Source organism: Arachis stenosperma, chromosome 1 (genome assembly GCF_014773155.1).
Source record: "Arachis stenosperma cultivar V10309 chromosome 1, arast.V10309.gnm1.PFL2, whole genome shotgun sequence".
Taxonomy (NCBI): Eukaryota; Viridiplantae; Streptophyta; class Magnoliopsida; order Fabales; family Fabaceae; genus Arachis; species Arachis stenosperma.
The window spans coordinates 133,693,846-133,707,026 of NC_080377.1; the positions used below are offsets into that span (position 1 = coordinate 133,693,846).

At 29.5% G+C, this 13,181-nt stretch overlaps 2 protein-coding genes across 2 annotated transcripts; one reads left to right on the forward strand and one right to left on the reverse strand.

Annotated features, from left to right (window-relative positions):
* Positions 1-1,861: 1,861 nt before the first annotated feature.
* LOC130935285 (uncharacterized) lies at positions 1,862-3,047 on the forward strand. The gene is made up of 3 exons (XM_057864978.1): positions 1,862-2,065; positions 2,145-2,339; positions 2,397-3,047. Exons 1-3 carry the CDS (start codon positions 1,862-1,864, stop codon positions 3,045-3,047), a joined length of 1,050 nt encoding a protein of 349 aa, XP_057720961.1.
* Positions 3,048-3,509: 462 nt separating this feature from the next.
* On the reverse strand, positions 3,510-6,549 carry LOC130945386 (intracellular protein transport protein USO1-like). The gene is made up of 2 exons (XM_057874111.1): positions 6,304-6,549; positions 3,510-4,876 (listed from the first exon to the last, which is right to left on the reverse strand). The coding sequence occupies exons 1-2, from the start codon at positions 6,412-6,414 to the stop codon at positions 3,605-3,607; spliced, it is 1,383 nt and encodes a 460-aa protein (XP_057730094.1). The 5' UTR covers positions 6,415-6,549; the 3' UTR covers positions 3,510-3,604.
* Positions 6,550-13,181: the final 6,632 nt, after the last annotated feature.

The window sequence follows — 13,181 nt, forward strand, 5'->3', positions numbered from 1 at the left end:
TACTACTTTATTTTTTTTAATAATATAAAAAATTTGATAATAAAAATGTATTATGTATAATGTATATATATTTTTAATTGGTTAAAAAATTTATTTATTTGATATTTTTAGGTATATATTGAAAGATGCAAGAAGTCTAAAAAGAAGTAAGATTATATCGAAGAGAAAATTGATATTAAAAGACAAAGAAAATACAAAGTAAAGCACAATTTAAGGTAGATTTCATATAAAAAAATAAATTAATTATTTTATCATTTTTGTTTTTAGGTTAGAATAATATATTTTTTTATTTGGTATTTTTAAGTATGCCAGTTCTATATATTTAGTTTTTATTGGGTATACAAAATAACTAACATGTCATGAGTATTTTGGCCGAATGAAAACCTATAAAATACAATATTTTTTATATATTATTTAGCTATTGACAAGTAATAAATTATTAATTTACATTGTCTTCGTAATATGTTACTAAATTTGTTTATGAAAAAATTACAGGAAATTCGAGTGATAGTTCTAATGGTGTGCATTTTCAACCGGTGTTGTCGAACATTACAAATAACATTAATACAGATTTTTTTTTGGAACTTGCTTATGGGAATGTACATGCACTTTATGTATTTTGATTTTCCTACTATTTATTCAATTATAAACTTTAACAGAAAATATGTTCAAAACTAATATCTCGAATTATCTTATTAGGTAATAACCCAACACCATATCGATCAAGGTCTCTAACTACTAATCTACTCTCTGTAAATGAAAAAGAACGATGTTCCAATATTAATGATATTAGTAATTCGGTATCACACGTGAAGCATATGATAGCCCATGTCATCAGACAAGTCAACAACATCTTCAACAAACATCAAATAATATCGACCAGTTACTATGTTAATATGCTTTTATTACTTAAAGACCAAACATTTAACTTTTTAATTGGTCTATTAAAAACAATCATTGGTATATGCTAAATAATTATTATAGATTCATTGGAGTACACAAATCGAATTAGATTGCAAAGGGATGCAAGACTGAATAGGAAGACTATGCTCCTTCAAAAAAGACATAGTAAGATAAGCATGATAGATTGTAATTATCACAAAGTTAAAATTTTACTTCTTTTATCTCTAATACTACTTTCATAATATATATTCATAATTTAGCTGATTCAAACATTTAACATATATTCATTTTTCTTTTTTTATAATATAAAGTACTTGATGTATTATTTCTAATGATTACAGGAGCAAGTACATCTAATTCAAATTTAGATACTAAAGAATTAGAAGAAGTGTGCATAGCTGAAAAAGAAAGACACATGATACAAAGATAAACATTCTTGAAGGAATTGACTACAAATCTTTCAAAATTTTTTAAAAAAGTTGAGGATATTACTGAAAATACGACTATTTTAGATGATTCTGTACAAATTAAATACCCAACCATATTCGATATTGCTGAGAATACATGTAATTTAAGAAGTAGCAATATCAGCACTTTATTATTTACTATTGTTATGCTTTTTATAAACAAAAAATTATCGTTTAGTGTTCAAGTTTTAAAATTCAAACTAAGATATGGTTATATATTATAATTTTTGTATTTGAACATTGATTTATTGTAAAACTTAAATCTTGAGGTTGGCACAATAAAATTGTATTATATGATCTCATCTTTTTAATCCATAAATTGTATTTTTCGGTAATCTTTTATAAATATTATTTTTATACTTAACATGGTGAAAAAAAGGTATATTTTTATATAAAGTATTTGTTGCAGATATAACTAAAACAATTTATTATCTTGGTGATTATTAGATGTGATAGATATTGGTGACCCAGAATTTTTTTGATGATGTGGTATGAGGAGAGATCAGAGAAGTCCAAAACAGGATCCAATTTTGAGTTCTCAATATGTTGTATGCGAGGGAAGGTACAACTGCCATTTTGAAGCACTTGATCGGACGCTCAGGAATCCTATGTCAGTTACCGATCAACATAAGACACATCAACTATTTGGTGGTAAGGTTATTGTTCTAGGAGGTGATTTCAGACAGATACTTCCGGTGATTCCGAAAGGAAGTAGACACGATATATTGGCATCCGGTATTAACTCATCCCATCTGCATGTGGTCATTTTGTAAGGTTCTGAAACTACATATAAATGTGAGGCTTCTAATGTCTTCTTCGGATCAAGATGAAGGTGAAATGAAGAGATTTGCTAATTGGATACTTGATGTTGGAAATGGAAATATTGGCTATGTTGTTGGTGATGAATCAGAAGTTGAAATTCTAGATGATCTATTGATTACAACTACTGATGACCCTCTCTCTCATTTGGTAGACTTTGCATATCCAAATTTGTTGTAAAACATGTCAGATTACAGGTATTTTTAGAGTAGGGCAATTCTTGCACCCACACTTGAGAGTGTCGAGAAGATAAACGATTTTGTCTTGACAATCTTTTCAGGGATGGAAAAGGAGTATTTGAGCTCTGACACAACATGTCAAGCTGGTGAGAATGAAGATGTAAAAGAAGAGTGGTTCACACTAGAGTTTCTAAATGACATCAAATGTTCAGGATTACCCAATCACAAGTTGACTTTGAAGCCAAGAGTCGCTATAATGCTACTGCGAAACATAGACCAGACTTCAGGTTTATGCAACGGGACAAGATTAATAGTTAACGAACTTGGCAGCAACGTAATTGAAGCGACGGTAGTGACCGGTAGAAATATTGGAGATAAAGTGTACATTCCAACAATGAACTTGATCCCTTCAGATTCAGGATTGCCATTTAAGTTCCAACGGAGACAATTTTCATTAACAGTATGCTTTGCAATGACCATTAACATGAGTCAGGGTCAATCATTATCACATGTACGGCTTTATTTGCCAAAATCAGTATTCACCCATGGACAACTTTATGTTGCTTTGTCAAGAGTTAAGAGTCGCAGTGGCTTCAGGGTTTTAATTCTAAACGAAGACGGCAATTCAAAGTCATCAACAACAAATGTCGTGTTCAAAGAGGTTTTTAATAATATTTAGGTAAGAATAATATTATTTTCATTTTAATAGCATGTTATGATTTACACTTTTGTACAAATCTTTACTATAGATATAACTAATTTATCTATAACTTTTTTTTCAAATTTGAAATGAAATGTGTAACAAGGAGCACAACATCCAATGATTTTCTAATGAAGTTAGTAAGATACTAGGTTGTCGATAAATTTTTATTAGCTTTTTGATATAAAATTTAGGGTAAAATTAACATGCTATTATTACAGTTATATATATTCTTATTTTTTTTTCTCCCTCCTTATGGTTCAAAAATATTATAAACTTCAAACTCTTCTATTTATATTTTATTTTGAATAAAGATAAAACAACATATTTAACACGTTTATTATATAGCGATGATGATAGTGTTATACTAAATTTAAAAAATATATGGTTATGAAATATTATTTTTAATTTAACTTATCAAATTTAAAAATAAGCCTAAGATACAAAACAGACGAAATTGAAAATGACCAAAAACAAGTAATAAGTGAGTAACAGCAAAACACTAACTACATTCAAAATAGGAGTGAAGTGACCTTTTACAACTTCAAATTGAGAACCTTACCCAACGGCTGTTGCAGGGTAGGTGTTGAATCAGGTGAAGAAGGACTAAACTGTTTAGGGTTTGATTCTTCTTTGAGTGCGGTTAAAGCAGCTTTTCTTCTCTGCCTGTGTTCCCTATGCCTCGCTATTTTATCTTCCAATGCTGCTTTCGCCTTCTCAGCAACTTCTGCCCTGCTTAGAGCCTGTTCTGCTCGCCCCCTCAGCTCCGCCATCTTCGCCGCCGCCATTCTCAGCTCTTTCTTCATTGATGCTAACTCACACGGCAATTCTGCACGCGCAGCCACCACTGCGATTTCACCATTCTTGTTCTCCATGTTCATTCTCACTTCTTTAGATTCGATCCTTGTTATCATATTCAATTCGCCCTGCCAATCTTGATTTTCATGTTCTTGGTGAATGTAAGCCAATCTGTGCTCCTGAAACTGCGATTTCAGTAATGCGATCTCCACCTGCGATTCGATGTCTCTCTCCTTATACATGTTCAGTTCAATTTTCGCCTTCTGTAATTCGCCGGTTACCGATTCTATTGCGTTATTCAAACCGTTTATTTCTTCCTTTGCACTAATAGCCTCTTCTTTTAACTGATTCATATATATCTCCATTATTCCGATTTGTGTCGATTGATCCATGATCTTTCTCTGGTCTAGTTCTATTTGATTTCTCATATCTTCCAATTCTTGTTCTGCTAACGCAATTCTTTCGTCCTTCTCAGACAACACTGCAGCAAAATTCTCTCTCTCTGCTTCAATTGCATCATCAAGTTTCGAACTATGAATCACTTGGCTAAGTTCCTTCACTTGTTTCATTATCTCTTCTTTCTGTTCCTTCTCGATCTCCAATGCGTTTCTCATCTCTTCCGCGTCCGCAATCGCTTTCAATTTAAAGTCTCTAGCGGCAACAAGTTCTGTTTCTTTGTTAAGAAGCTCTCTTTGTGTGGCCTTCAACTCCGATAAAACATGCGAAAGCTGGTCGCGAAGTTTCGCGGCTTCCAGCGAGCTGAGCTCTGCCATCTCCTTCATCTTGGATGATTCAGTCTCAGTCTCATCTTTGGTAGTAGGATCATCATTCATGTTCTTTTTTCTTTCGAGATCGCATTTCTTCAAGAGTGTGGAAAGTTCATGAATCTTCTTTTGGTTGTGTTCAAGCTTGAGAAGTGCTTGCATGTGTGCAGCATGTTTTGCTTCCAATTGAACCTTCAAGTTGGCCAATTCTTTTCTCAAGTCTTCAATCTCTTTTTCACAAGTTCGCTGATCACAAATATGTAAAGAAAATAAGAGTAGGGTGACAATTAAGTCATTAAAATTTTGACTTTGAACTAATTATGGTCATGTTATATATATGTATATTTTTTATCAACATAGGAAGATTCAAGCTCGCGCCACCTCTTAGATGAGTATAGAGAGATTATGTATTTGAACTATAATTTATTGGCATGGTTATATTATATCTTTTTATTAATTAAACTTAACAATAATATTTATATGTATTATTAATTATTGTGACGTGTCTATTTATGAAATATTATTTTGTAGATAATTTTTTGAGTGAAACAATATATATTTTGGTAGAATTTGTAATAAATAAAAAATAGTTAATAAATATTATACGAAAACTTATAAAATAACAAATGATTCATTGTATAAAATTACATCATTTTTATGCTTATATGGCAGCAATGAGGCACTATAGATAACGAAATACACCAACGGATAAATAACTCCATTTCATTTTACATTATCCATAAACAGAAAGATATATATATCCATTGTTTGCTATTATAAAAGTCTTAATTAATACTTTTTTTTAAAAAAACTAATTTGGTATCAAAAATTTTCAAGATCTAATTGTCACCGCCCTAAAAAAAATTATGCTAAATCTAAGTAAAGTCTATGGGGTTTTATGGTCACTTTGTCTTCTTCCATAAATATATAGTTGCCACTCCACTTGTAGCTGGCTATGTTTTAAAACCATAATATACATCATTTATATAAATATGGAAGAGGATTGTAATGTAAAAAAAATTTAAATGTTATATTTGTGTAATTTAAAATTTTATTTTATGTAATTTTTAAAATATTTTATTATATTAAAATTTTTTAATTAAAAAAAAAGACATATAAATCTCTATTTTAATTAGATTTATTTTTTTGGACAAATAAATTTTTAAAAGTGTAACAGAAAAATTTATATATCTTATTTTTATAAAATTCAAAAATTTTAATATAATAACTTTTAAAAAAAAATTAATATAAATTTTTTTAGGACCTATTTGAATATATACTCTAAAAGTAAATACAAATAACATCATTCTTATAAAACTTTTATTTTTTTCTAAAAAACAATATTCAAAATTTTGATCACAAGAGGATCAAATATGCATGAGAGATACGAATAAAGGAGGGTCATAACTCATAATGCTAAGTGTGTGATATACAGGAACCGAGGAAACGAAAATGAACCATGATATATATGGCAACATGCCTATAACTAAGATTATATTATTCAATCATTCTAGGGATAACAAAGAAAATATAAAATAAGATAAACATTAATGAAGAAATACAAAATAAAATAATGTTGAATTATTTGAACTGATTTTTTATATTATTTTTCAAACATAGTTTTTATATAAATTAACGAGGTTAGTTGTTGTGGGAGAGAGTGCGATGCTTACCTTATGAATCCTTGCAGATTGAGATTTATTGGGATCAGCTTTATTATCTCCAAACAAGGATATCGCATTCTGGACCGGTTCAATCGGTTTAGTATCAATCTCACCCACCATGATTTTCCAAATACGTATATTAAAAATGAAATAGTTAAGTTAGAATTGCAGAGAACATAGAAGAGAAAGAAAATGTAGTAAGAGAGTTGATTGGATAATAGAACACGTATATATCTGTAATAAGGAAATAATATAAGTTGAGAGGAAAAAGCGGTGAAAGAAGCAAGGAAGATAGGATGAAGAATATGAAATTTAAGGTGTGAGCGAGGGAGCATTGGTTTATGAAGTTGTATTATAATAATGAGCATTGCATTGGATAAAACGAGGGTGTGATTTGTGAATTTTGTTGTGCAGCGTTATGGAAAGAGAGGCCGTCCAAGAATTTATTCTTGTTTTCTTTCTCGTGCTTTGGAGTGGTCGAGGTAGGAAACCTAAAGGGAAAAAGATGGTTGTCAGCGTGCCTTATATATGCGTCTACAATGAGTACCACGACAACTTCTTTTCAACACTTCCATTGCACCGTATTTTTTTCCTTTTGAGTTTTCAAGAATATCACAGCTATATAAATATTAGTACAAAATTTCCACAAATTGTGCAATTCGACAAGCAAAATGTCGAATACATCATACATGATATGAGTTGAGACCGTCTCCGTCGAATTTTGTTAATAATGCGTGGGATAATTATTTGATGACACATGGTAAATAAAAAATGTGGAGGTAAAAATTTGATGACCAAGATAAGGGAGAAGACGTGGGAATTTCAATTTTGAAGAAAAAGATCCTTCATAATCAAAGCAAGATCCTGAATTATGGGATTCTAAGAAAAAGAGAAGCTAAATCGTGGGAAAGAGAAAATATTCGACAATCTAGTGTCTTTACCTATAAATAAAAGAAATTTAGAAAAGTTAAAAACTTCAATTTGAATACTTTAAAATTACACTATAATTCTATAAATTCTCAGTCATACTAACATAAAAAAAAATCATAAAATATACGTGCACGTGAGTATGTGAAGTCAATATAAATTTATTTATTTCTGGTCAGTTTATTTTATTATCTGATTTTTTTAATTTTTTTTATTTCTTTTTATCTTTAGTTTTCTTTCTTAATTATTTAACTCCTCTTTTATATTTGTATTTCATTTCTATAAGTATTCACCCTATTTGTTCTACTTTATATCAAGTACTTCATATATTTCACAAGTAATTTCATACTTACAATAAATTTTAGGACGATTTTTTTCTTTTAGAAAAATGGTATCTGCTCTTTGAATTGAGATCTTGATACAAGTGTAAGTCGACACCTGCGTCAAAATTTATGAAAATCAAGCGAAACAGATGTGACGAGCATTTAGTTACAAAATTATTTTGATTTTTGATATCTGCTAATGGGATTTGAGCTATCAGTAAATTAATTTAAAAAATACAAAATTTACTGTAAAAAGAATTTAAGAGATACAGAGATAATAATAAAAAAAATTTTGACTGAGGACCAATAAAAAAAAGAGAGTAGAAAAAATCCCAATTAAAATAATAAAAAAATAGCATCAATAACTAAAATTATTTGTTGCCCATTACATTCTTATTATATCTATTTATAGTAAATCAATTATTGAGCTTAAACCTCACTTTGGTCCCTAAGATTCGCAAGTTGCACTAATTTAGTCTCCAAAATTTCAATTGCTCTAGTTTAGTCCCCCAAATTAAAAAATATGCACCACATTAGTCCGATGTCCATTTTTCATCACCGGAACAGTAACACCGTGAATGACGTGGCTTACTCTTTACTAACGGTTAATGTAACTACACCAATTCAATCATTTTTTCCTTTATAACCTAAACCAGAAAACTTTTTTTTTTCCTTTCTAGATCCTGATTTGAATTGTCTTCATGCATGTGCATTTATTTTTTTATGCTGCTGAATAAGTTGTTAAGCATATAATCGTTCAATTCAATTCAACACGATCGAAAGAAAATAATTGAATTGGAAATGGAAGAAAATAAGAACCGCAAGACCTATCGATGGTGAAGACAAAGTAGTTGGCAACCTCAGCATTGAATTGGAGTATCAACTCAGGGCAGCGCAAAGTTTTTGAAATTACGGGATAATCGGTGGAAGTACATAGCAGAGATAAGGTGGCAGAAGAAGCAAGACCTCTCGGACCATGGGTGGGAGATGAGGAAGGAAAGGCGACGGAAGAAGAAAGAGAAAAAGCTGCTATGGTTTGAATGCGTTGTTGCTGGTGCTGTTTTTATGCTTATGAATGGTGATGGTGCTGTGAATGTTTGAGTTTGAGAGGAGTGGGTGCAAAAGATGAAGTGGGAGCGAAAAGAATGGCAAAAGTTTGCAGAGAGGAAGGGGAGGTGGTGGTGGCGGCGAAGGAGAGGAGTAAACCATGTCACTCACTGTATTACTACTCCGGTGACGAAAAATGAATGAGGAACCAATGTGGTGCACTTTTTCGAATGTAGGGGACTAAATTAGAGTAATTGAGATATCGGTGACTAAATCTATACAACTCACGAATCTCAAGAACTAAGGTGGGGCTTAACTCTCAATTATTTGTAAAACTATTCTAATTGGACCTTGACCTATTTTTATTGATTACATTGTATTTTTCTTAATGACAACCTTGTCCTCAACGTTGTATTAAGTCATTCTAAAATAATATGTTCTATCTTATTTTCAGTTTACTGTCCAAAATAAAAAGGTAAAAATCTAAGATATCAGGCAACTACAATGTGGGCCGTAACAAAAAAACCCAATAACACAAAAAAAAAACCTTAAACCTAACCCAAAAATTGAAAAAAACAACCGCATACTCCTTCTTTCTCTCCCACTCCTACTCACGCTGCTCATTTTGTTGTCTTTCTCCCCCACCACAACGTCTTCCATCGTGATTCATAGCGTTGACGACCACCGCAGCACCCTCCCTCGCGATTTGCCGCATCCAGGACCATCGCAGTGCCCTTCTTTGTGCTTCATAGTGCCGCCCATTGCTGCAACACGCTCTCCCCTCACGATTTGTCGTGCTCATAACCATCGTAGCGCTTTCCTTTGTGATTCGCCGCGCCTAGGACCACTCATTTCCCTCTCCCTCACGATTCACACTGCCTTCGACCACCACAGCTCATTCTCTCTCGCGAATGCAGCGCCACCAACCACTGCAGTGCCCTTTTGCAGTGTATTTCTGTTTTTTTTTTTTTGAATTTTTTATTTAACTATTTTTTAATGTTTCTTTTCGAATAAATTGATGTTTCTTTTTGAATAAATAGATGATTTTTTTTATGTAAGTTACTGGATATTTCTTACTTTCCTTCTTAAGTTTTAGGATGTTTCTTTAGGGGGTAGAACGCGACAACACACATTTTTTAAAATTTAAAAATGCTGGTATCTTAGTTGGTTACCTAGCAAAGTTGAAATAAAATTACCACCTAAATCCCATTGTTTAAACTAAATTCCATGAATCCACTTAAAGTAAGTTTTTATTACCAAAATCTTGTAAGACATGCACATTACCCAAAATGAATATGGTTAGGCCAAAATTACAAAACATAACCCTAACGTGGCTTCGCCCTCAACCTCTTTCCAAAACACTCCCTTATCACAACAAGCCACTTCTTCGTTGCTCAAACACGCCACTATTGGAGTGGGGGTTGTGGTTACCGGCGTTACCAGTACTTCTTCCATTTTAGTCACCACCTCGCCCTTTTTCATTGCTTCTTTCTCACTCGCCATGTACTGTGGAACAAACCACAACCGCATGTACCGCCATCAATGTCACTATAGCTGGAGAACTCAAGGTCTACATCACGATCTCAGGGAAATGACACCACCATGAGTGATGGTGGCCTAGCCGCGATTGAAAGTCTACGACAGAACTCACGAGATCAGAGATCTCCGCCTTTCCCCGTTGTTGCACCATCAAGGTAAACAGAAGCCGTTTCATCTCATTTGCTCCGCTTCCCCTCTGTGGAGGCACTGTCCTTGGCGCCGCTACCTCTACTCATATCTGCAGCTTCGTCGATGTCGCTTGTGTATCGCCACTGTAGTCGTCTTGTGCTCCTTCGTTTGGTGAATCACTATAGTAATTTGGATTCAAGTGTTTTAAGTTAGTTTGAATTTGATTTTAAATTGATTTTGGTGAATTATTATGATAATTTAGCATGGTGTTCAATAAAAGCACAAAGAAGAGGGAAGAGAGAGTAGAGAATAAGAAAATTTTTAGTTAAACGTCAACAAAGAGAAGAGAGTAAAGAAAATTTCAATTAAGACTTAAGGAAAAAAAAAAGAATTAATCACTAAAATGATTTATTGTCAATTATATTTTTATTATATTTATTTATCATAAATTAATTACTAGTAAAACTATCTTAATTAGATTTTGGCCTATTTTTTATTGTTACATTCACGTTCACCAAATTAGTTATTATCTATGAAGCGTGTATGTATAGCACACATATTTTAGATACGATATTTGTGTTGATGCGTGTATCTTATGCGTCCAACTGTATCTTAATAAAAAGTAAAATAATATTTTGGGACACGTTTGAATATATCTAAATACCATCACGTATTAACGTGTCCAACTTTATTTTTAACATATATTTTTGAAATGAGTTTAGAAATAATATAAATTATTATTTATTAAAATAAAAAATTATTTTAAATATTTTATATAATTAAAAAATTTTAATAATTAATTTATATTTTGATATTAATAAAATATCAAAATATCATTATAATTTATTTAAAAAATTATATATATATATATATATATATATATATATATATATATATATATATATATATATATATATCATGTCTCTATGTCTTATAAGAATTTAAAATTTGTATGTCCACGTGTTCATATATTTTGAGTATAAATACATTACAATTTATATTTTACTTTAATCATATTAGGTGTATATCAAAATTAACCACTAAAATTAGTTATTAGTATAAAATATACATTAAAATAAAAAATAAATATTAAAAATAAATTAAATTACAATTATATTAATATACAAATATATAATAGTTAATTTTGGTGTGCACATAATATTTTTTATTTCGTTTTACACCGATGACTGATTTTAGTTATACACCTAGCTAGCATAAGAAAATATTATATACACACTAAAAATTAACTATCAAATTAGTCATTATATATTTGTATATAAACACATAAGTTCTTTAATTTATGTTTAATAAATATTTAAATTTTAACATATATTTTACATTAATAATAATTCAGTAGTTGGATATATACCTAGTACCGCAAATAAATTATAGTTTTATAAATTTTAAAAATAACATATAATACGAATTTTGCATTTTTAATAGAAAAGTGGAAAGTGAAAATTCATCTTTCGCTTGTTTTTTGTGTTAATAGTTAAATTCGTCCTTGAAAAATTACTCATTCTTTAAATTAGTTTTCAAATAAATTATTTAGTCATATTAGTCATTAAGATGAAACATAAGCTAAATTGGTCCTTCCGTAAGTTAGATGATAACGTGTCACATTAAGTGTCACGTGACATGATGACGTGGTATGTTATTGCCATGTGTCCCAAAATGATTGGTTGATGTGTCAAGTCAGTGACACCTAATATGTCACGTGTCAATTAACATGTAAAAAAGTTATTTATAATCAAAATAGTCCATGAAAGTCCAAACGTAAATCATTTTCATCTCTAAAATTTTAAAAATTAATCAAATTAGTTCTTATATAAATTTGGTTTCTTCATAATATTAAATTTAAAATATTTTTTATAGTACTAATTTTAATATTATTTTTTAGACTTTAATAAACAAAATTTTCTTTACATAAATAATAAAAATAATTAAATTATTATAAAGTCATTTTGTCATTTGTATTTTAAAATTTTATATTTTCAAATTGTAATTTTTTATAATGAAATTTTTTTATATAAATGAGTTTATCTAATTATTCTTGATTATATATTTAAAAATTTAATATTTTAAATTTTACTAAATAATATAGTAGTTATTTTAAAATTTAAATATTTTAAATTTTTTAAAATTATCATTTCTATTATTGTTTAATTTTTTATGGTAGAACTCAATAATTGAAAACTGATTGATGGAATCATTTGTTAAATTTTTATATTTTAATATTTTTTTTAATAACTACTATATTTATTTAGTGAGATCTAAAAGATTAAAATATTTAAAATAACTACTATATTTATTTAGAGAAATCTAAAATTAAAAAATATTTGTAATAATATCATTTTTAAATTTTTTAAATATTACTTATTTTTTAAATATTAATAAAAATTATTAATATTTAAGTTAGATTAGATTTTTATTTATACTAAACTATATATTAAATAAATTTTTAAAAAAATTAAATTATACTTAATAATTTATTACTATTATTTTTTTTTTAAAACGATTGGAAAGACCGAGACCTCCACTCGTCCTATATGTTTGTCCATATATATATATATATATATATATATATATATATATATATATATTAATTAGGGCAAATCACTTATATAAGCTAAGGGTAGAAAATATTTACACAAATCAGCCAAATTAAAAACTAGTTCATGAATTAACTAAGAAATATTTCTATATAGTTCGAATCATCCTAATTCGAACTTCATCTCTATGACTGATTCGAATTACACACACCCACTAATTCGAATAAACCGGATTCGAATTACACAGTCATTCGAATAAGGGTGATTCGAATTACACCTACGCATGTGTTCCCAAGTAATTCGAATTTGACTGATTCGAATTATTCATGGTATAATTCGAATTATGCTGTTAAAAAATTAATAATTTATT